This window comes from Henckelia pumila, chromosome 2 (assembly GCF_033568475.1).
Source record: "Henckelia pumila isolate YLH828 chromosome 2, ASM3356847v2, whole genome shotgun sequence".
Lineage (NCBI taxonomy): Eukaryota > Viridiplantae > Streptophyta > Magnoliopsida > Lamiales > Gesneriaceae > Henckelia > Henckelia pumila.
Genome location: NC_133121.1, coordinates 90,931,848 through 90,956,389, shown reverse-complemented (window position 1 = coordinate 90,956,389; position 24,542 = coordinate 90,931,848). Strand labels below are relative to the sequence as shown.

At 36.9% G+C, this 24,542-nt stretch overlaps 2 protein-coding genes across 2 annotated transcripts; one reads left to right on the top strand and one right to left on the bottom strand.

The window, feature by feature from the left end:
- Window positions 1-2,092: 2,092 nt before the first annotated feature.
- Window positions 2,093-3,919, top strand: LOC140877906 (uncharacterized). The gene is made up of 3 exons (XM_073281509.1): window positions 2,093-2,765; window positions 2,967-3,269; window positions 3,654-3,919. The coding sequence occupies exons 1-3, from the start codon at window positions 2,093-2,095 to the stop codon at window positions 3,917-3,919; spliced, it is 1,242 nt and encodes a 413-aa protein (XP_073137610.1).
- Window positions 3,920-19,019: 15,100 nt separating this feature from the next.
- On the bottom strand, window positions 19,020-23,244 carry LOC140881642 (probable galacturonosyltransferase 10). Its single transcript, XM_073287115.1, has 2 exons — window positions 22,899-23,244; window positions 19,020-20,646 (listed from the first exon to the last, which is right to left on the bottom strand). The coding sequence occupies exons 1-2, from the start codon at window positions 23,049-23,051 to the stop codon at window positions 19,195-19,197; spliced, it is 1,605 nt and encodes a 534-aa protein (XP_073143216.1). The 5' UTR covers window positions 23,052-23,244; the 3' UTR covers window positions 19,020-19,194.
- Between the last annotated feature and the right edge of the window lie 1,298 nt (window positions 23,245-24,542).

The window sequence follows — 24,542 nt, the reverse complement described above, 5'->3', positions numbered from 1 at the left end:
CCGTCGCTTTAAATGCTCGTATCTTCTTCGTTTTTGGCCGGATTTCAAAAGTAAATATAGTTCTGGAATCCTCGCGACGTAAGCTTTCTTTTGATACCAATATTGTACGATTTTCTCGCGTCGCTCAAAGCTCGAATTCCGACAGCCGCCGCTTGCCTCGCCGCTGATCACCGCTTGCTGCAGGAGGAAGGTTATTCAGGCTAGTTGGAGCTTTATGTCTTAGCTTTGAGGTAGATTTCGAGATTAGATTTTCAAATTTTGGGAATTTTGATTCAGTTGACTTCCGTTAATTGATATTTTATTTATTATTGGTTGTAGGTTTTATATCGAAATTGATATATATAAATTTCAGAATTTTTGGGAATTTTCTGGAAAAATTCATAATCTGAATATGTTGGTATTTCGACTTTTAGAGTCGTTTATTCGATATTTGGACATTGATAGGATGATTTACTATGAATTATGAATATTGGGAAATATTAATTTGGATTTTTAGACTTAGTTCCGATAATTCTCATATTTGTACAAAGGAATAGGAATTAATATGAATAAATGATGTTTCCACAGGATTGGACTATTCGAGAAATACGTGAGATATTTCTGTGGTAATTAAGTGTTGATTGAGGTACGTATGAGCTGCTTATATTACGATGCCTATAATGGCATTTAATGATATTTAGTATTTTGTAATGAGTGATAACGTGTTTTATGTGCTTATGTGGATTATATGATTGCATTCACTCATTTACAATTTTTCATAGCACGTTGAGTCTTGACTCCTTTGATTGCTATTGATATTGATCTCTTGAGATGTATTGAGTCATCGATGGAGCGAGTGACATTATTTAGTGCACTCCTGAGTTAGCACGAGACCGAGCGGGTAGAAACCGTGCTCTCGATGCTACGTACGACACTCCTGATGACAGAACGAGGTCAGACGGGTAGCTCCTGTCGCCCTCGATGCTACGTGTGTGGATTAGCAGTGATGATTCGAGGTTTGCTGCATTTCTGGCACGGGTGGCCACTGAGATTATTGTGATACGATTATTTGGACTCCATTTGGTATCCTTTATTCTATTGATACCTGTCATGCATTGCATTGCATGTCATTGCATTGTACTTGATTTTATTCATGTCAGTTATATTTATCGTAATTTTTCTAGTTCGTCGTACTGGGGTCCGACCCCTGTTTTCTTTTTATGTTGTGGTTGTTTGTGATTCCATAGCAGGTTATCCAGGGGATTTGACGCATCTGGTGGAGCGTCATCTAGTGGTACCCAGTGAGTCGAGCGTGGAGTCGAGTTCCCAGATATATGTATATATATCAGTTTAGCGAGTTTTATATTTGCCGGGGTGATGCCTGTGTATCTGTATCGATAGTTTTGGACTTTGTTTTGGATTGTTATTTGTGTTATCGAGCCTTGCCAGCTCTGCATGTGTTTAGTCCTGGCCAGTGCGGCTATAGGTTTGTAAATTGGTGTTGTGTCTCTATTTTCGAGTATATATTGCTGGTTGTGTTGTACAGGTTTTTAGGATGTCCTATTTACGAATAGGTCATGCCAAATTTTCTGTAGGCCCAAAACGCAAATTTTTAACTCGTTTTCGCTGTATACATTAGTTAATCCTGGTTGTTTGATCATTAAATATTAAATCAGGACACGGGCCCTTTCATTTGGTATCAGAGCATAAACTGGGATATGCTCGAATTAGATTTTAGGACACTCGAGTTTAGACACTAACAAAATGGTTGCATATGTGTGTGACTACTTGTTCTTACGTGACTTGTTTTGTTTGATTTGAACTTATCTGATAGAACCAGTAGTTCTTGGCTTTCCAACTTAGTTTATGAATTCTTATTAGAACTCTGAGTTCCTATCATAGTTTTCTGTTCGTTACGTTCTTTCTGCCTGTGTATTTAAATCCTTGTGTCTTGTAGAATGGCACCGGGAGAAAGAGGTAGAAAAGGAAAAGAAGTTGTAGAATAGTCTGCAGCGGAAAATGTTAGAAATCTTGATGATATTGTCAGAGAAAGACGTGGTCGACCAGCTGTTCAGCCTCCGAAAGATGTGGAATTAGAGGTGGAACAACAGCCATGGGTAAATCCTGCAAGGGAAAAGCTGTCCAGGCTGAGGCTAATCCAGTTACCCAATTGACTGAGAAAATGAGAGGAATACGATTAATAATTTCTCTATTTCAGGAGTTGCGTCCTCAAAAGTTCTTTGGCAATGAAGGAAGTGAGAAAACTGCTAGTTGGTTGAAAAGTCTCAATAATATGTTTAATGGACTAGAGTATCCTGATGAAATTCGATTGAAGTTAGTTCCATTTCAACTTAAAGATCGAGCGCAACTTTGGTGGGAAACGACGACAGAAACACTTTCTGCTTCTGGTGAAAAGATTACATGGAAAGTATTTCGTACTGAATTTGCACAGGAATATGCACCACCATCATACTATTCTGCTAAGGAAGATGAATTTAATCTGTTGGTGCAAGGCAATAAATCTGTTGCTGAATATGCTTCTCAGTTTTCTGCTCTTATGCCTTATGTCCCACACGTTGCAAAGAATGATCGGTCAAAGCTTTCACACTTTCTGAAGGGGCTTACACAAACTATCCACACGTTGGTAACTATTGGAACTCCATCAACTTATATGAAAGTCGTAGAAAAGGCAAAAAAGATTGAAGAAAGTCTACTCAGGGGTGAACCACAATCAATTCCAGCATCTGTTCCTCAAGGAGCTGGAAGCAGTTCACAGACACCGATGGGTTTACCTCCATATCAGCCTACTCAGTCTTCTCAGCAAGCGAAGGAGCCTTGGTTTAAACTGCGAGGAAAACAATTTAAAAAGAAACAGCAGTCCAGTTCATCGAGTTCCAGTGGTAGTCGTGGTGGAAGTTCAGTTGGATCGACTAGTAGAGTGTACTGTGATAGATATGGTGGTAACCATTTGAGTGCACATTGTACAGGATTTTCAGGGACTTGTTTTATCTGTGGTCAGGTTGGACATTTGGCCAGAGCGTGTCCAAATGCGGGAAGACAACAGTCTCAACCACAACAATTTGGTCAGTTTCCTGGAAGACCATCGTTCAGGCCATATGCTCCTGTACCGCAATTTGCTCCTACACAGCCTTATGTTCCGGTACAGCCAACGCATCAGCCTAGGTATCCATATTCTCAGAGTCAGCAGCGTTTTTCAGGTCCACAGCAGGCTCAAGTGCATGCCACGACTCAGGATCAGGCACAAGATGCACCTGGGGGAGTTATTGCAGGTATTTGTTATATTTTTGAGTATCCTGCACGTATCTTTATAGACACAGGAGCATCTCATTCATTTTTATCTGTTACATTTGCTGATGAGCATGAGATTGCTTTTACTCCGTTATTGGATACTGTGTCTGTTGCTACTCCTGCTGGTGTTTTCTTGATGTCTAATGAGATAGTTTTGAATTGTGTGATTAGATTTGAGGATAAGATCATGATAACCAATCTAATCAAACTAGCTATGTCTGATTTTGACTGTATCTTGGGTATGGATACACTGATGAATGATAGAGCTACTGTTGATTGTTTCCATGGAATTGTGAGATTTAGACCGTATTATGGCAATAAATGGAATTTTTATGGTACTGATTCACAATCTCGCATTCCATTAGTATCGGCAATGGAAATGTTTAGATTATTGTCGATAGGAAATGAAGGATTTATGATTTATGCTCTTGATGTGACGAAGGAGGAGAAATTGAAAGTTTCAGATATTCCTGTCGTCAAGGATTTTCCTGATGTATTTTCTGATGAGATTTCGAGTTTTCCGCCTCAGAGGGAAATAGATCTGAGCATTGAGTTGATGTCAGGGACAAGTCCTATTTTCCGAGCCCCATATCGATTAGCTCCAGCAGAATTGAAAGAACTTAAGACATAATTGCAAGATTTGCTGGAAAAAGGTTATATTAGACCAAGTGTGTCGCCTTGGGGTGCTCCAGTATTATTTGTGAAGAAGAAAGACGGAACTATGAGAATGTGCATCGATTATCGGCAATTGAACCAGGCTACTGTGAAGAATAAGTATCCTTTGCCACGAATTGATGACTTGTTTGATCAGTTGCAGGGTACATCTGTGTATTCTAAAATTGATCTTCGTTCCGGATATTATCAACTTAGAGTTCGAGAGGAAGTTGTTCCCAAGACAACATTTTGAATGCGTTATGGACATTATGAATTCTTAGTTGTGCCTTTCGGGTTGACTAATACTCCAACGGTTTTTATGGATTTAATGAATCGTGTGTTTTGAGAATTTATAGATCGATTTGTTATCGTGTTTATTGATGACATTTTGATTTATTCCAAGTCAAGGAAGGAGCATAAAGAACATTTGACATTAGTACTTCAGACACTCAGAACATCACAATTATATGCTAAGTTTTCTAAGTGCGAGTTTTGGTTGGATAGAGTATTATTTCTAGGACATGTGATATCAGCACAAGGGGTATCTGTAGATCCTAGTAAAGTTTAAGTTGTTCTTAATTGGTCTAGTCCAACCAATGTCTTTGAGATTCGAAGCTTTTTGGATTTGGCTGGATATTACAGGCGTTTTATTAAGGGATTTTCTGGCATAGCAAGGCCTATGACGATATTGACTCAAAAAGATCGACGTTTTGTGTGGACTGAGGAATGTGAAGCTAGTTTTCAGACTTTGAAAGAAAAATTGACTACGGCTCCAGTTTTAGCATTACCTTCAGGCTCAGGTGGATTTGTTGTCTGTACAGATGCTTCTTTGAATGGACTGGGTTGTGTTTTGATGCAAAATGGACGCGTGATTGCGTATACATCTCGTCAATTGAACCACATGAGACTCGTTATCCAGTTCATGATTTAGAATTGGCTGCCATTGTGCATGCATTGAAAATATGGCGTCATTATCTGTACGGTGAACAGTTTGTGATTTATTCCGATCATAAGAGTCTGAAATATTTATTCACACAGTCTGATTTGAATATGAGACAACGTCGATGGTTGGAACTGCTTAAGGATTTTGACTGTGATATTCAATACCAGCCAGGAAATGTGAATCAAGTTGCAGATGCTTTGAGCAGAAAAGTTCATACTAAGATGTTGACATCTTTAACTATTTCTAAACTTCATGAGCATTTGGGAACTTCAGGATGGACTTATCGAGCTAAAGGTAATCATTTCATAGTTTCATCTATTCAAGTTGAACCACGAATAATTTCGAAAATCAAAGTAGCACAAAAAACTGATCCATACATTCATCACTTGAAAGAAATTAACTCCAGCTGGTCAGTCAGGGAAATTCTTTGTTGCTTCTGATGGATGTTTGCGTTATAATGGTATACTTGTGGTTCCAAATTTGATAGATTTGAAAGAAGAAATACTACAAGAAGCTCATGGTAGTCAACATAGTATACATCCTGGAATTCGAAAGATGTATCATATCTTGAAATCCCATTACTGGTGGGAAGATATGAAGAAAGATATTTCTGATTTTGTGGCTAAGTGTTTGACGTGTCAACAAGTGAAGGCTGAAAGAATGAGACCAGGTGGTATGTTACTTATTCTTGAAGTACCACAGTGGAATTGGGAACACATTACTATGGATTTCGTGACACACCTACCTCGATCTAATCGTGGTTGTGATATCATTTGGGTTATTGTGGATAGATTGTCTAAATCTGCCCATTTTATTCCATATGATCATACTTGGACATATACAAAAATGGCAAAAATGTACATTGATCAGATAGTGCGATTGCATGGTGTGCCAGTTACTAGAGTATCAGACCGTGATCCCAGATTTACTTCTAAGTTTTGGTCTAGTTTGCAATCAGCTTTGGGTTCTAAATTGGCCATGAGTACTGCCTATCATCCACAGACAGATGGTCAATCTGAAAGAACTATTCAGACGCTTGAAGATTTATTACGAGCTGTTGTGATGGATTTCAGTGGTGGTTGGCAAGAATCTTTAGCTTTGGTGGAATTCTCTTACAATAATAGTTATCAAGTATCTATCGGGATGTCACCATTTGAAGCCTTATATGGCAGAAAATGTAGATCTCCGATATGTTGGGAAGAAGTAGGATAACGACATTTGTCAGGACCAGAGTTTATTCAAGAGATGAAAGAAAAAGTTGAACTGATCAGGAAAAGAATGAAAGCAGCCCAGGATCGTCAAACCAGCTATGCTAATAACAGACGTAGACCTTTAGAATTTCAGGTTGGCGATTTTGTTTTCTTGAAAGTATCACCATTTCATGGTACTATGAGATTTGGGCGTAAAGTAAAATTAGCTCCTCGTTATATCGGTCAGTACAAGATTGTTGAGAAGATTGATATTTTGGCGTATCGTTTGAACTTGCCACAGAGTTTGTCTGCGATACATGATGTATTTCACGTATCTATGCTACGGAAGTATGAACCAGATCCTTCTCATATCTTGAGGGCTGATGATGTGGAGTTGGATAGTTCCCTTAGCTATGTTGAATATCCAGTGCAGATTCTTGATCGTAAAGAAAAGAAACTTAGGAATAAGACGATTCCTTTAGTTATGGTGGAATAGAGTAGACATGGGAGAGAAGAAGATACATGGGAATTGGAGTCTAGAATGCGTCAAGAATGGCCTCATTTGTTTGACATTGTGTTGAATTATGCCATGTACTCTGATTTCCCTATGTACTATCAGTAGCAGATGTTTGACCACTTGTATATAAGTTTGATGTGTGTTGATTTCGAGGACGAAATCTAATTTTTAGAGGGGAAGAAATGTAAGGACCCGATTTTAATATGTTAATTAATTTGTGTGTTAAAAATATGTATGAATAAATATCGGTTTATAGACGATATTAAAATGCATATTTTATTTATAGAGCACACAAGAGTTGAAATAACTCGAACCGAGTCAAAATTTAACCCCGAATGAATAAAATAAGACACACATTAAACCAATGCATATCTAATAAAATGGATATACATACAAGATAGATATATCTCTTTTCCTCGGTTTTCTCTCTCCTCCAGATTCCTTCTCTGCGTCGACTTCTTCGTTCTTTTATTTCAACAATTTTCCCGTCGCTTTAAATGCTCGTATCTTCTTCGTTTTTGGCCGGATTTCAAAAGTAAATATAGTTCTGGAATCCTCGCGACGTAAGCTTTATTTTGATACCAATATTGTACGATTTTCTCGCGTCGCTCGAAGCTCGAATTCCGACAGCCGCCGCCTGCTTCGCCGCCGATCACCGCTTGCTGCAGGAGGAAGGTTATTCAGGCTAGTTGGAGCTTTATGTCTTAGCTTTGAGGTAGATTTCGAGATTAGATTTTCAAATTTTGGGAATTTTGATTCAATTGAATTCCGTTAATTGATATTTTATTTATTATTGGTTGTAGGTTTTATATCGAAATTGATATATATAAATTTCAGAATTTTTGGGAATTTTCTGGAAAAATTCATAATCTGAATATGTTGGTATTTCGACTTTTAGAGTCGTTTATTCGATATTTGGACATTGATAGGATGATTTACTATGAATTATGAATATTGGGAAATATTAATTTGGATTTTTAGACTTAGTTCCGATAATTCTCATATTTGTACAAAGGAATAGGAATTAATATGAATAAATGATGTTTCCACAGGATTGGACTATTCGAGAAATAAGTGAGATATTTCTGTGGTAATTAAGTGTTGATTGAGGTACGTATGAGCTGCTTATATTACGACGCCTATAATGGCATTTAATGATATTTAGTATTTTGTAATGAGTGATAACGTGTTTTATGTGCTTATGTGGATTATATGATTGCATTCACTCATTTACAATTTTTCATAGCACGTTGAGTCTTGACTCCTTTGATTGCTATTGATATTGATCTCTTGAGATGTATTGAGTCATCGATGGAGCGAGTGACATTATTTAGTGCACTCCTGAGTTAGCACGAGACCGAGCGGGTAGAAACCGTGCTCTCGATGCTACGTACGACACTCCTGATGACAGAACGAGGTCAGACGGGTAGCTCCTGTCGCCCTCGATGCTACGTGTGTGGATTAGCAGTGATGATTCGAGGTTTGCTGCGTTTCTGGCACGGGTGGCCACTGAGATTATTGTGATACGATTATTTGGACTCCATTTGGTATCCTTTATTCTATTGGTACCTGTCATGCATTGCATTGCATGTCATTGCATTGTACTTGATTTTATTCATGTCAGTTATATTTATCGTAATTTTTCTAGTTCGTCGTACTGGGGTCCGACCCCTGTTTTCTTTTTATGTTGTGGTTGTTTGTGATTCCATAGCAGGTTATCCAGGGGGATTTGACGCATCTGGTGGAGTGTCATCTAGTGGTACCCAGTGAGTCGAGCGTGGAGTCGAGTTCCCAGATATATGTATATATATCAGTTTAGCGAGTTTTATATTTGCCGGGGTGATGCCTGTGTATCTGTATCGATAGTTTTGGACTTTGTTTTGGATTGTTATTTGTGTTATCGAGCCTTGCCAGCTCTGCATGTGTTTAGTCCTGGCCAGTGCGGCTATAGGTTTGTAAATTGGTGTTGTGTCTTTATTTTCGAGTATATATTGCTGGTTGTGTTGTACAGGTTTTTAGGATGTCCTATTTACGAATAGGTCATGCCAAATTTTCTGTAGGCCCAAAACGCAAATTTTTAACTCGTTTTCGCTGTATACATTAGTTAATCCTGATTGTTTGATCATTAAATATTAAATCAGGACACGGGCCCTTTCATTTGGATCAGAGCATAAACTGGGATATGCTCGAATTAGATTTTAGGACACTCGAGTTTAGACACTAACAAAATGGTTGCATATGTGTGTGACTACTTGTTCTTACGTGACTTGTTTTGTTTGATTTGAACTTATCTGATAGAACCAGTAGTTCTTGGCTTTCCAACTTAGTTTATGAATTCTTATTAGAACTCTGAGTTCCTATCATAGTTTTCTGTTCGTTACGTTCTTTCTGCCTGTGTATTTAAATCCTTGTGTCTTGTAGAATGGCACCGGGAGAAAGAGGTAGAAAAGGAAAAGAAGTTGTAGAATAGTCTGCAGCGGAAAATGTTAGAAATCTTGATGATATTGTCAGAGAAAGACGTGGTCGACCAGCTGTTCAGCCTCCGAAAGATGTGGAATTAGAGGTGGAACAACAGCCATGGGTAAATCCTGCAAGGGAAAAGCTGTCCAGGCTGAGGCTAATCCAGTGACCCAATTGACTGAGAAAATGAGAGGAATACGATTAATAATTTCTCAATTTCAGGAGTTGCGTCCTCAAAAGTTCTTTGGCAATGAAGGAAGTGAGAAAACTGCTAGTTGGTTGAAAAGTCTCAATAATATGTTTAATGGACTAGAGTATCCTGATGAAATTCGATTGAAGTTAGTTCCATTTCAACTTAAAGATCGAGCGCAACTTTGGTGGGAAACGACGACAGAAACACTTTCTGCTTCTGGTGAAAAGATTACATGGGAAGTATTTCGTACTCAATTTGCACAGGAATATGCACCACCATCATACTATTCTGCTAAGGAAGATGAATTAATCTGTTGGTGCAAGGCAATAAATCTGTTGCTGAATATGCTTCTCAGTTTTCTGCTCTTCTACCTTATGTCCCACACGTTGCAAAGAATGATCGGTCAAAGCTTTCACACTTTCTGAAGGGGCTTACACAAACTATCCACACGTTGGTAACTATTAGAACTCCTGTTGGAACACTGTCGTTATTCGAATCGAAAAGAAAGTGATACCCGGTGCAGCAGAAGTTTTAAAATTTTATATGGAACAATTCCATATCATGGGTATCAAATTCCTACGATTAAAATTGATAACATAAAATTTAAATCATATAAATTTTACCTTAAAATCTCGAAGCGAGATTATGGACACCAACAGATTAATCTGCTCTTGTTGTATATCCCAGGAACTGATGAACGAACAATTCTTCAATCAGGTCCACGAACAGAAATTTAATCCCTCTGACAGACTGCACTAGAAAGTCTATCAAAAGTTTTTACGATGAGATATAACAGATATGATCTGTTAAATCAATCTACAAATTCAAAAATTCACAGACTGAATTTTCGAACACTGTGAGAGAGGGGGAGGGGTTGGCCGAATCCCTTGAGAGAATGCTCTCTAGGGTTTCGAAATTTTTGACCTTTTTTTTTTGTCAATTTCTGTACTGCAATAACTTATTTATAATGTGGGCTGCTAACAACTTAGGGTCCATTAGTCATAAGTTCAAGCATGACAAGCAAAGCCCACATGTTCAGAAATTAATATAAAATTCATCGTGACTCAGATTGATAAACCAATTTCACCAATGTGCACAGAAACCATTTCTGCATCTTTTAAAGTCAAGACAAATTTTCTGAATCCGAATTCAGTGGTTTCCAAAAATATCCATCAATATGTCATTTTAGGAAACCTTACTCCCTCTACTTTTAAATAAGAAGTCCTACTTCTTTATCCACTAAATTTAACTCTTTAAATTTAATTATCTCAACGGGGATTAGAAATCCATTACTTGTGTGACCCTCAATGGTTCAGGGATACAGCTAGCCGTGGGCTCACAACTCCTTGTGACTCGGAACAATAATTTCCGACTTGCCCATCGAATCATGGTAAGAGCGTCTAGAAACATCGCCCCATGATTCCCTAGGTATCACTGATAGTGCCTGCAAGAACCAGTAGATTTTGGTTAGCGCACAGTACGGTCCCTTCAACCATATATCCCGATCGAATCAACAACCATTGGTAAATCGAGAGTCGTTCGAGATTCGATAACTATGCAATGCATCTTGAAGATCAAATAGTGACATCGCATGTGCTACTAAGAAACCATTTCTTAAAGCACATCATGTACTCTGGCCAGAGATTTGTCACACTAATATCTCCTCAGATTGCATAGGATATCCACACTCGCAAGTGTGCGGTGAATCCTTGACAACAAAGCATCGAATCCTATATGTGTCGTAATTGTACCCAATCCCGACACCTGATGACCCTAATAGAGTCGGTAAACGAGTCAAAGCACAGTATTAGCATATAGAGTCTCAATGATGTTTCAAGTAATAAGAACTAATGGTGTACAACCAAAACCGCGGACTATATCCACTCGATAAGTGATAACCACTTGGAAAGTCCGAATAGGGTAGTTCGATCATTCATCATATGAATATCTATTTGCATGCTTCGAACATCTCTATGTTCCATACCAATGAAACATGGTACTCGGCATCACAAATGCTAGTCTCAATCTCGAGCGATCCTTATCCTTATTTGTGGACGGCTCAATTGACTAGGAACTGTTTAGAATATACAGTGAACATAAGATGTGTTTCATGATAGTGATCTTTCTATATTCACTATCTCATCTTACTTTAATATATTCAAAGTCTTTATCAAAATAGCAATAGTATATCATTATATAATAATAAGATAAAGTGAACGCCATTTAAAGAACGTATATTATATTAAACAAAGATTGTTTACAAAAAGAGACTCTCAAAGCCCTTAGCCACAAGTTGGCTAACGGGGCATCAACTCTTTCAACTCCATCAAATTATATGAAAGCCGTAGAAAAGGCAAAAAAGATTGAAGCAAGTCTACTCAGGGGTGAACCACAATCAATTTCAGCATCTGTTCCTCAAGGAGCTGGAAGCAGTTCACAGACACCGATGGGTTTACCTCCATATTAGCCTACTCAGTCTTCTCAGCAAGCGAAGAAGCCTTGGTTTAAACTGCGAGGAAAACAATTTAAAAAGAAACAACAGTCCAGTTCATCGAGTTCCAGTGGTAGTCGTGGTGGAAGTTCAGTTGGATCGACTAGTAGAGTGTACTGTGATAGATGTGGTGGTAACCATTTGAGTGCACATTGTACAAAATTTTCAGGGACTTGTTTTATCTGTGGTCAGGTTGGACATTTGGTCAGAGCGTGTCCAAATGCGGGAAGACAACAATCTCAACCACAACAGTTTGGTCAGTTTCCTAGAAGACCATCGTTCAGGCCATATGCTCCTGTACCGCAATTTGCTCCTACACAGCCTTATGTTTCGGTACAGCCAACGCATCAGCCTAGGTATCCATATTCTCAGAGTCAGCAGCGTTTTTCAGGTCCACAGCAGGCTCAAGTGCATGCCACGACTCAGGATCAGGCACAAGATGCACCTGGGGGAGTTATTGCAGGTATTTGTTATATTTTTGAGTATCCTGCACGTATCTTGATAGACACAGGAGCATCTCATTCACTTTTATCTGTTACATTTGCTGATGAGCATGAGATTGCTTTTACTCCGTTATTAGATACTGTGTCTGTTGCTACTCCTGCTGGTGTTTTCTTGATGTCTAATAAGATAGTTTTGAATTGTGTGATTAGATTTGAGGATAAGATCATGATAACCAATCTAATCAAACTAGCTATGTCTGATTTTGACTGTATCTTGGGTATGGATACACTGATGAATTATAGAGCTACTGTTGATTGTTTCCATGGAATTGTGAGATTTAGACCGTATTATGGCAATAAATAGAATTTTTATGGTACTGATTCACAATCTCGCATTCCATTAGTATCGGCAATGGAAATGTTTAGATTATTGTCGATAGGAAATGAAGGATTTATGATTTATGCTCTTGATGTGACGAAGGAGGAGAAATTGAAAGTTTCAGATATTCCTGTCGTCAAGGATTTTCCTGATATATTTCCTGATGAGATTCTGGGTTTTCCGCCTCAGAGGGAAATAGATCTGAGCATTGATTTGATGTCAGGGACAAGTCCTATTTTCCGAGCCCCATATCGATTAGCTCCAGCAGAATTGAAAGAACTTAAGACACAATTGCAAGATTTGCTGGAAAAAGGTTATATTATACCAAGTGTGTCGCCTTGGGGTGCTCCAGTCTTATTTGTGAAGAAGAAAGACAGAACTATGAGAATGTGCATCGATTATCGGGAATTAGCATATCTATTGTTATAATCAATAGATATGAGAATGTGCATCGATTATCTCGCATTCCATTAGTATCGGCAATGGAAATGTTTAGATTATTGTCGATAGGAAATGAAGGATTTATAATTTATGCTCTTGATGTGACGAAGGAGGAGAAATTGAAAGTTTCAGATATTCCTGTCGTCAAGGATTTTCCTGATGTATTTCCTGATGAGATTCCGGGTTTTCCGCCTCAGAGGGAAATAGATCTGAGCATTGAGTTGATGTCAGGGACAAGTCCTATTTTCCGAGCCCCATATCGATTAGCTCCAGCAGAATTGAAAGAACTTAAGACACAATTGCAAGATTTTCTGGAAAAAGGTTATATTAGACAGAGTGTGTCGCCTTGGGGTGCTCCAGTATTATTTGTGAAGAAGAAAGACGGAACTATGAGAATGTGCATCGATTATCGGCAATTGAACCAGGCTACTGTGAATAATAAGTATCCTTTGCCACGAATTGATGACTTGTTTGATCAGTTGCAGGGTACATCTGTGTATTCTAAAATTGATCTTCGTTCCGGATATCATCAACTTAGAGTTCGAGAGGAAGATGTTCCCAAGACAGCATTTCGAACGCGTTATGGACATGATGAATTCTTAGTTGTGCCTTTTGGGTTGACTAATGCTCCAACGATTTTTATGGATTTAATGAATCGTGTGTTTCGAGAATTTATAGATCGATTTTTTATCGTGTTTATTGATGACATTTTGATTTATTCTAAGTCAAGGAAGGAGCATAAAGAACATTTGACATTAGTACTTCAGACACTCAGAACATCACAATTATATGCTAAGTTTTCTAAGTGCGAGTTTTGGTTGGATAGAATATTATTTCTAGGACATGTGATATCAGTACAAGGGGTATCTGTCGATCCTAGTAAAGTTGAAGCTATTCTTAATTGGTCTAGTCCAACCAATGTCTTTGAGATTCGTAGCTTTTTGGGTCAGGCTGGATATTACAGGCGTTTTATTAAGGGATTTTCTGGCATAGAAAGGCCTATGATGATATTGACTCAAAAAGATCGACGTTTTGTGTGGACTGAGGAATGTGAAGCTAGTTTTCAAACTTTGAAAGAAAAATTGACTACGGATCCAGTACTAGCATTACCTTCAGGCTCAGGTGGATTTGTTGTCTGTACAGATGCTTCTTTGAATGGACTGGGTTGTGTTTTGATGCAAAATGGATGCGTGATTACGTATGCATCTCGTCAATTGAAACCACATGAGACTCGTTATCCAGTTCATGATTTAGAATTGGCTGCCATTGTGCATGCATTGAAAATATGACATCATTATCTGTACGGTGAACAGTTTGTGATTTATTCCGATCATAAGAGTCTAAAATATTTATTCACACAGTCTGATTTGAATATGAGACAACGTTGATGGTTGGAACTGCTTAAGGATTTTGACTGTGATATTCAATACCAGCCAGGAAATGTGAATCAAGTTGCAGATGCTTTGAGCAGAAAAGTTCATACTAAGATGTTGGCATCTTTAACTATTTCTAAACTTCATGAGCATTTGGGAACTTCAGGATGGACTTATCGAGCTAAAGGTAATCATTTCATAGTTTCATCTATTCAAGTTGAACCACGAATAATTTCAAAAATCAAAGCAGCACAAAAGACTGATCCATACATTCATCACTTGAAAGAATTAAATCCAGCTGGTCAGTCAGGGAAATTTCTTGTTGCTTCTGATGGATGTTTGCGTTATAATGGTAGACTTGTGGTTCGAAATTTGATAGATTTGAAAGAAAAAATACTACGAGAAGCTCATTGTAGTCGACATAGTATACATCCTGGAATTCGAAAGATGTATCATATCTTAAAAGCCCATTACTGGTGGGAAGATATGAAGAAAGATATTTCTGATTTTGTGGCTAAGTGTTTGACGTGTCAACAAGTGAAGGCTGAAAGAATGAGACCAGGTGGTATGTTACTTATTCTTGAAGTACCACAGTGGAATTGGGAACACATTACTATGGATTTCGTGACATACCTACCTCGATCTAATCGTGGTTGTGATGTCATTTGGGTTATTGTGGATAGATTTTCTAAATCTGCCCATTTTATTCCATATGATCGTACTTGGACATATACGAAAATGGCGAAAATGTACATTGATCAGATAGTGCGATTGCATGGTGTGCCAGTTACTATAGTATCAGACCGTGATCCCAAATTTACTTCTAAGTTTTGGTCTAGTTTGCAATCAGCTTTGGGTTCTAAATTGGCCATGAGTACTGCCTATCATCCATAGACAGATGGTCAATCTGAAAGAATTATTCAGACGCTTGAAGATTTATTACGAGCTGTTTTGATGGATTTCAGTGGTGGTTGGCAAGAATCTTTAGCTTTGGTGGAATTCTATTACAATAATAGTTATCAAGTATCTATCGGGATGACACCATTTGAAGCCTTATATGGCAGAAAATGTAGATCTCCGATATGTTGGGAAGAAGTAGGAGAACGACAGTTGTCAGGACCAGAGTTTATTCAAGAGATGAAAGAAAAAGTTGAACTGATCAGGAAAAGAATGAAAGCAGCCCAGGATCATTAAGTCAGCTATGCTAATAACAGGAGTAGACCTTTAGAATTTCAGGTTGGCGATTTTGTTTTCTTGAAAGTATCACCATTTCATGGTACTATGAGATTTGGGCGTAAAGGAAAATTAGCTCCTCGTTATATCGGTCCGTACAAGATTGTTGAGAAGATTGATATTTTGGCGTATCGTTTGAACTTGGCGCAGAGTTTGTCTGCGATACATGATGTATTTCACGTATCTATGCTACGGAAGTATGAACCAGATCCTTCTCATATCTTGAGGGCTGATGATGTGGATTTGGATAGTTCCCTTATCTATGTTGAATATCCAGTGCAGATTCTTGATCGTAAAGAAAAGCAACTTAGGAATAAGACGATTCCTTTAGTTATGGTGGAATGGAGTAGACATGGGAGAGAAGAAGCTACATGGGAATTGGAGTCTAGAATGCGTCAAGAATGGCCTCATTTGTTTGAAATTGTGTTGAATTATGCCATGTACTCTGATTTCCCTATGTACTATCAGTAGTAGATTTTTGACCACTTGTATATAAGTTTGATGTGTGTTGATTTCGAGGATGAAATATACTTTTTAGAGGGGGAGAAATATAAGGATCCGATTTTAATATGTTAATTAATTTGTGTGTTAAAAATATGTATGAATAAATATCGGTTTATAGACGATATTAAAATGCATATTTTATTTATAGAGCACACAAGAGTTGAAATAACTCGAACCGAGTCAAAATTTAACCCCGAATGAATAAAATAAGACACACATTAAACCAATGCATATCTAATAAAATGGATATACATACAAGATAGATATATCTCTTTTCCTCGGTTTTCTCTCTCCTCCAGATTCCTTCTCTGCGTCGTCTTCTTCGTTCTTTTATTTCAACAATTTTCCCGTCGCTTTAAATGCTCGTATCTTCTTCGTTTTTGGCCGGATTTCAAAAGTAAATATAGTTCTGGAATCCTCGCGACATAAGCTTTCTTTTTATACCAATATTGTATGGTTTTCTCGCGTCGCTCGAAGCTCGAATTCCGACAGCCGCCACCGTTCGCCGCCTGCTTCGCCGCCGATCGCCGCTTGCTGCAGGAGGAAGGTTATTCAGGCTAGTTGAAGCTTTATGTCTTAGCTTTGAGGTAGATTTCGAGATTAGAGTTCCAAATTTTGGGAATTTTGATTTAATTGACTTCCGTTAATTGATATTTGATTTATTATTGGTTGTAGGTTTTATATCGGAATTGATATATATAAATTTCAGAATTTTTGGAAATTTTTTGGAAAAATTCAGAATCTGAATATGTTGGTATTTCGACTTTTAGAGTCGTTTATTCGATATTTGGACATTGATAGGATGATTTACTATGAATTATGAATATTGAGAAATATTAATTTGGATTTTTAGACTTAGTTCCGATAATTCTCATATTTGTACAAAGGAATAGGAATTAATATGAATAAATGATGTTTTCACAGGATTGGACTATTCGAGAAATACGTGAGATATTTTTGTGGTAATTAAGTGTTGATTGAGGTACGTATGAGCTGCTTATATTACGACGCCTATAATGGCATTTAATGATATTTAGTATTTTGTAATGAGTGATAACGTGCTTTTTGTGCTTATGTGGATTATATGATTGCATTCACTCATTTACAATTTTTCATAGCACGTTGAGCCTTGACTCCTTTGATTGCTATTGATATTGATCTCTTGAGATGTATTGAGTAATCGATGGAGCGAGTGACATTATTTAGTGCACTCCTGAGTTAGCACGAGACCGAGCGGGTAGCAACTGTGCTCTCAATGCTACGTGTGTGGATTAGCAGTGATGATTCGAGGTCTGCTGCGTTCCTGGCACGGGTGGCCACTGAGATTATTGTGATACGATTATTTGGACTCCATTTGGTATTCTTTATTCTATTGATACCTGTCACGCATTGCATTGCATGTCATTGCATTGTACTTGATTTTATTCATGTCAGTTATATTTGTCGTAATTTTTCTAGTTCGTCGTACTGGAGTCCGACCCCTGTTTTCTTTTTATGTTGTGGTTGTTTGTGATTCCATAGCAGGTTATCCAGGGGGATTTGATGCATCTGGTGGAGCGTCATCTAGTGGTACCCAGTGAGTCGAGCGTCATCTAGTGGTACCCAGTGAGTCGAGCGTGGAGTCGAGTTCCCAGATATATGTATATATCAGTTTAGCGAGTTTTATATTTGCCGGGGTGATGCCCTGTGTATCTGTATCGATAGTTTTGGACTTTGTTTTGGATTGTTATTTGTGTGATCGAGCCTTGCCGGCTCTGCATGTGTTTAGTGCTGGCCAGTGCGGCTATAGGTTTGTAAATTGGTGTTGTGTCTCTATTTTCGAGTATATATTGCTGGTTGTGTTGTACAGGTTTTTGGGATGTCCTATTTACGAATAGGTCATGCCGAATTTTCTGTAGGCCCAAAACGCAAATTTTTAACTCGTTTTCGCTGTTTACATTAGTTAATCCTGGTTGTTTGATCATTAAATATTAAATCAAGACACGGGCCTTTTCATGAATTGACCATGAATCAGTCAGACGGTGACCTACCCGATGGTGACTTATAGTATTGCAAACAAATTACTGAGTAGATGGTTGGCATTCTCCATTGATATAATGTTTTCATTGCTAAATAAATGTTATATATGCAAAAACTTTAGTCTATAAGAGCACCCACATTGGTTGTTCAAAATAGGTATTTAATACTTAATTGGTGTTCAAACCAATATGAGTGAGTATTGTAATACCCACTGAGATGTCGCCTAGATGAACGCATTCATCCAATTTTTTTTTTTTTTTTTTTTTGTAATCTCATTCTGGCGCTTGCAAGAAAATCGCGTGGGATGACAGCCACCCCACACTTTCTACATCTCTTTTAATTTTTTATATTTAATTTTTTATTTAAATGATAACATTTATATATTAAATTAATTTTATTTTCCTTACTTTATTTTAATAAATTCGAATTAATTAAAAAAAATCCATAAAATTTTCAACGGCATCAATTAAACATATTAAACTTATTCTTGCTACAAAATAACAAAAAAAATACATCAATTAAACATATTAAAAAGATGAGAACAAGATAATATGATATAAATACATAAACTATTATGACCCTATCAATGACAATCGTGAAATGAAAAAAAATTAAGTAATAAATATATTTTAAAATAATAATATTATTTTTATAAATAAAAATAATAATCATTTAAAGATTGTAAATAAAATTAAAAATTTATTTATTTAATATAAAATAAAAATAAAGAAGAACGAATAACGAGTGTTAATGTTAAAAGGAATCGAATGCAATGAATATTTTAATATAATGAGTATGTGATATGTGAACCCCATGATTTTGAAGAGACGACGTGTTATAACGCTGACGGATGCGGATGCCCTAAATTTAGAAAGTTCATTCTTCAACGGATCTAATTAAATCTATAAGATTATATTACAACAACAAATGAGAACAACGAAGCAAAAAAAAAAAAAAACAACAATGTACCCTGCTGGCCTTCTCCATATCGTAATAAACTCCTACACAATTCATCAAGTGTACAAAGAATGGGTCTCCAAATATTATGTGAACCATTAATTTGAAACTAATGGGCATTGCATTGTTGTAATAAAGGATGACCATAATCCACATATTTATCCCAAAGAGGTTTATACTTCTCCATCCCGATCTTCAACCAAGGTTTCGAGTTCCCATTGAAATGCAGCACAGCCCCCTTCTCTATCAACTGCGGGTCGACATTCGTGTATCCCAATCCTAACACATGCCATGACGGATTCAACGGCTCTGTCAATCCGTAAAAGGTCAACAGTCCGGGAGGCAAGGTCCCGAGCTTCCATAAGGTTCTGTCCACGTTCTTTTCTTGCCAGTAGTGGTAGATGCCAGTGACGTTTCTTCTACGCCACTGCACCAAGTCGAAAATGTTCATCCCGAAGGCCCATCCGCAGGCGTCTGGGTCGAAATGTTCGCGAATTAGAGGGTGGGAGTAGTTTAAGTACTTGTGGTACCGGTGAAATGTTTCCATGCATGTCTCGACTGCTCCATTCACATTCCCGTTTAGATCAATAGAAAATAAAGGCGAAAGATCTTTCTGGACAACCACGTCATCGTCAAGAAACACCAGTTTCTTCAACTCTGGAAAAACTTCGGGTATGTAGAACCTAAGATGGTTGAGCATGGACAGATATTTTGGGTTCCGGAATTTGATTGGAGTCCGGTTATCGCCACCCTTACCAGAGAAGTAGTAACTCTGTGTTTCAGAATCTTGAAGCTGCTTAAGAACAGGAACATAGGAAGCGTTTAGCCAGGTGAATTCTTCTATCTTTTGAACATCAATAGTCACTCCTCCGAAACTGTTCATTGTGAACCAGGCCTTCATTGCTGCATAATTCACCTCGTCAGTAATGAGATGGAAAACGACCTTATCAGGGTTTTGGGAACTTGAGGCAGTTGAATTCACAACAACCGACGTTGCGAGGATGTTGTCAGAAAAGACACAGAAATGGTAAAGACTGTTATCTTTGAGTTTCATAGCTATTTGCCTCTTCTCCTTGAGTTTCCTGTGTAAATTACCGTTCTTGAACCACTCACTTGTTAATCGAACACCGAGGCAATACAGGCTCTTCGGAACTTCTTCCGCAGCAATTTGCCCATATTTGGAACTCTTATCTTTTGCAGAACTCATATCCTCTTCGAGACCCTGAATCTGCGCCTTCAATCTCATGATCATGGTAGAACTGTCATAGTGGAGTTGCTGAGCCTGAAAAAGCAAAAGTGCCATGTCACGAATGGCAGCCTCTGATTCACTGGTCGTCAATGGAGTTCTTCGTAAAGCAGCATTCGAGAGGAGGATCTGTGAGTTGCGGATTTGAGCACTAAGCTCCCATGCAAATTGGAGGTTGTTGCTGTGTTTTGCAATGACAATAAATGCCTTCGCTAAAGAAATTTGGTCATTCAGTTGCCTTGTTACCGAGTCTGGACTCAACATTTCGTCAGTGATGTTAAGCCCTTCTATGATCTTATCATGTCTAAATGATCTCTGCATGACAGAATAGCAGATGTAAATTTGGCAACTTGAACACTAAATTAGAATAGTATGGCGAGCAAGAAAAAAACTCGAAAGTGAACCAAACAGAGAAATAATATGATGAGAAGGCCACATAATTCAATGCCCCGTGACCTATCCTGTTGAGGAAACCAGCAATCAAATTTAGAAAAGCAGAGGCACTTCACTACGAGCTTCCATCAACTTTCTGAAGAACATCATTTTTGGGATAATTGAGTACATTGTTAATACAATTCTTCAGATTTAATAAGTGCTGAATGGTTTCATAACATTAAAATTCCTTCAAAATTAAAATGATGAGATTGCGAGCAGTCTTCACCAAAAGCTTTGTTGTACCAACCTGTGTTGAAAGTTGTTAACCAACTTTCAGCACCTCAACATGAATTTGCTGTAACACATCTTGGCCGATGCCGTCTTGTGTGACATAAAAAAGTAAAGGTGGAACCGAACGTAGACTTCCAAAGTAAATTAACTTAACATTGAAAATTGTTAACATGAAAAAAATTTATCGACAAAAATACTACTCTACTGTATTCCACGAAATTTACACCTTTAGTAGAAAGTAAATTCTACTCCACATATTTATATCTAAACTAAATATTTCCTAAAAAAAATGAAATAGGAAACCATTAAAATAAATTACATTGACAATGGCCCATTCTATAATTTTACATATATTGCAACCCCTGTATTGCATTCCCTGGTAATATAGAGAGTTTTCACCTTAATCGAAATTAAAGGTGTCAAAATTTTGAGTGAATTAGTCGAAGCACATTTCCTCGAATAGACCACATAAAACTAGATATGACATTTATGCCATTGACCAATAAGAGATCTTGAATCTTAATTTTCACCCTTTCTTCTCCTTATAAATTCTTACTCGTTTATAAGAATTTAAAATGGCAGTCATCATCCAAGATAAATATTAAGACAAGCCATGAAGAATTGGTCCCAGTTTCTCACCACTATTGGCTGACGCTGCAACAAATATAACGAAATACAGCAAAATACCGCACACCACAGACTCCTTTATACCTCATGTTATGACCAACTTACACGTACTTAGAGAAGTACCACTACATCTGTTCACTTCAGAAGAATTCTATTTTTGGTCAATACGATTAGTCACGACTATATCACACCAATGCATACAGTGTAAAACTCAATGCAGATATACCACATTTTACACTTGATTAACTAAAAGTTTAATGCTTAATGACTTAATCTTTATGATTTCTAAATTAACTAGAAGCATGTATATTGTAATGACTTGTTGCAGCTTCACGCTAGGAATAGGAATAATGCAGCTCACGCACTAACAAGTTTTCTGGGACAAATAATTTGGGCCAATAAATGCAGCAATCAAGCCATATCAGAACTAAGCAAGATTCGAACCATCTTAGGGTCTTGATGGCATCTCAAGGATTCTAAATATTGACAAAAATTACCTAAACTGGAGATGAAGATGACATAGAGGGAAACATGCAAATATGGTGAGATAGCATAGGATCCTTATATAAATCTTCAAAATCAAAATCTAATCTGATTGGAAAGGTAATTGCAGCTTAAGTTCTTCATTACACCCCAAGAGATATATATCTTCAATCTACAACAGTTACTCAAGGTGCTCCGCAAACACTTTGTTTTAATAATTTCGATCCCCATTCAAGCTTCCTAATGTTGACAGCAGTTTTTCATTTGATGTATCTCGTAAACAATATCTATCGCATATTCTTCAAATATCTTGAGGAGAGTAGATTTATAACTGTTCCAATTTCAGTTAAGTTAACAGAAAGAGTCTAGTTTTCAATGGTTAAAATAGATCTTATCCGGTCACCATCTGACTTTAAAATGGAAGAATTGATAAATCACACTCACAAGTCACAAGTAAATTTACGAGTCCTAGAATAAGTTTACATGAGGACTACACGAGTTGTTGCTCCCTCTCGTACCGATAGCCAGTAACAGCAATTTGCAACAGTTCTACAAAGACTTGAGCATCACTTACATCACCTCCTATTTTCCACTTCCCACTAATAATCCAAGACATTTCCTGTACCAATACCACATTTCTTCACACTTCATATTTTTTTTACATACTTCGACCGTGGCATCATCTCAATAATTTTCATCAATTATCAGCAAAGACTGAACATCACGAACCTCAAATAGCCCATATCTAATACTACATACATAACAAGAAACATACACAGATCGAAATGTACCTTAGTATAAACCGATCTTGGACTGGGTTTCCGATTCTCTCTGCTCAACACCACGATAAACAGCAAAACCACTAACCCACAAAGGGTTATCCAAAATACATTCGAAAAACGCCGCCTCACTGGTCTCCTATAATCTTGGCCTCGGCGCCTCATTTATTATTTGTGTAAACAACCAATGCTATGTACAAATAAAGCCTGAAAATATCATATAAAAGTGGAAAAAATGAAAATCTGAATACTGAATGGACGAATGGAAGCTAGATTAGAAGTGGGTTTGTGATGTTAGCGGCAAAGAAGAGAGAAAATCAGTGAAGAAACAGTTGGAATCGTGCTGAAGAATGAGATCTGTCACACCTCGTGGCAGCCGGGGTAAAATATGCAAATTAGTCCTACAACTTTACTATAAACACTTATTGACCACTTAGACCTATGGTTTCAAAAGCCAGGCCAAAAAAACACTTTTTTAAGTGCTTTTCAGTTAACAAGATGTTTGATTGACCAAAAAAGTGCATAAATAAGCAATTTTTTGAGTCAAAATTAGAGCTTTTTTAAAAACAAAAAATTATAGCTTTTAAAAGCACTTATTTTAAAAAATTTCTACAAAATCCAAACGGGCTCTTAGTTAGTGTTGAAGAGAGCTTCTAACAAACACTTCTCAACTTTTCGTTAACAAAATTTCATAAAATTTCAAATTTTTATGAAGTAAAAGTTGAGAATTGTTTTTCATAAATTCTCCCAAATACTACCTTAATTTTCATAAGTTACTTATTTGTAGAATTGTATTCTAAATTTTTTTGGTTTTTAATCCCAAAAACACCCAAAGTTGAGCTGCTGTCTTTGTGTCGGTTTGGAGTTTGGACAGAGTTTTTAAAATAAAAGCAAGAAAATCATGACATTGAAAATAATAATTAATATTTTCAATTCAACTTCGAATTATATACATAAAAACTTTATTCGGAAATACCTATCTCGAAAAGTACTAAAAATCATTCAATGGTTCTAAACAAAAATAAATAAAAAATTAATGATCCAGAATTTATATTTTACTCAAAAGATATTGACGATGATAAATATCTCTCATGTGGAAGACGAATGTAAGTTTAAAAGCATAAAAATGAAAAAAAAAAAAAAAAAAAAACTTCAATCTCAATATTGTAAATTTTTTATAAACAAAATTGAATGCATGAAATTGACATAATAGAAAAATGGGTTTGTTTCATCGCTTAATCATCAAATGCATTTATTAAAATGGTTAAAGAGAGTTTTGATGAAAAATAAATGAAAATTTGACTTTAAATACTTTTATGTTTGCAATAAACACCTTTGGCCGGAAAAGGCTTTTAGAAGTCCCTTTAATAGCCGATTAGATACTTGCAAATTGTCAATTCAACTTGGTACACGATGAAAATATTAAGGATTTTTTTTTTGAAAAAAAATATTAAGGTTGTTAAAAGTCTCGTAATAGCCTATCAGAGCAATTATTGCCTATTTATCTTTATCTTTATTAATTCAAATATATATAATTAATCTTTAATTTTAAATTTCAGATAAGTAAAATTATTATATCGTATATGTTTGTATAGTAGTAGATATAATTAAAATGAAACAGGGGATATTATTATGATCAAATAACTACAAATATAT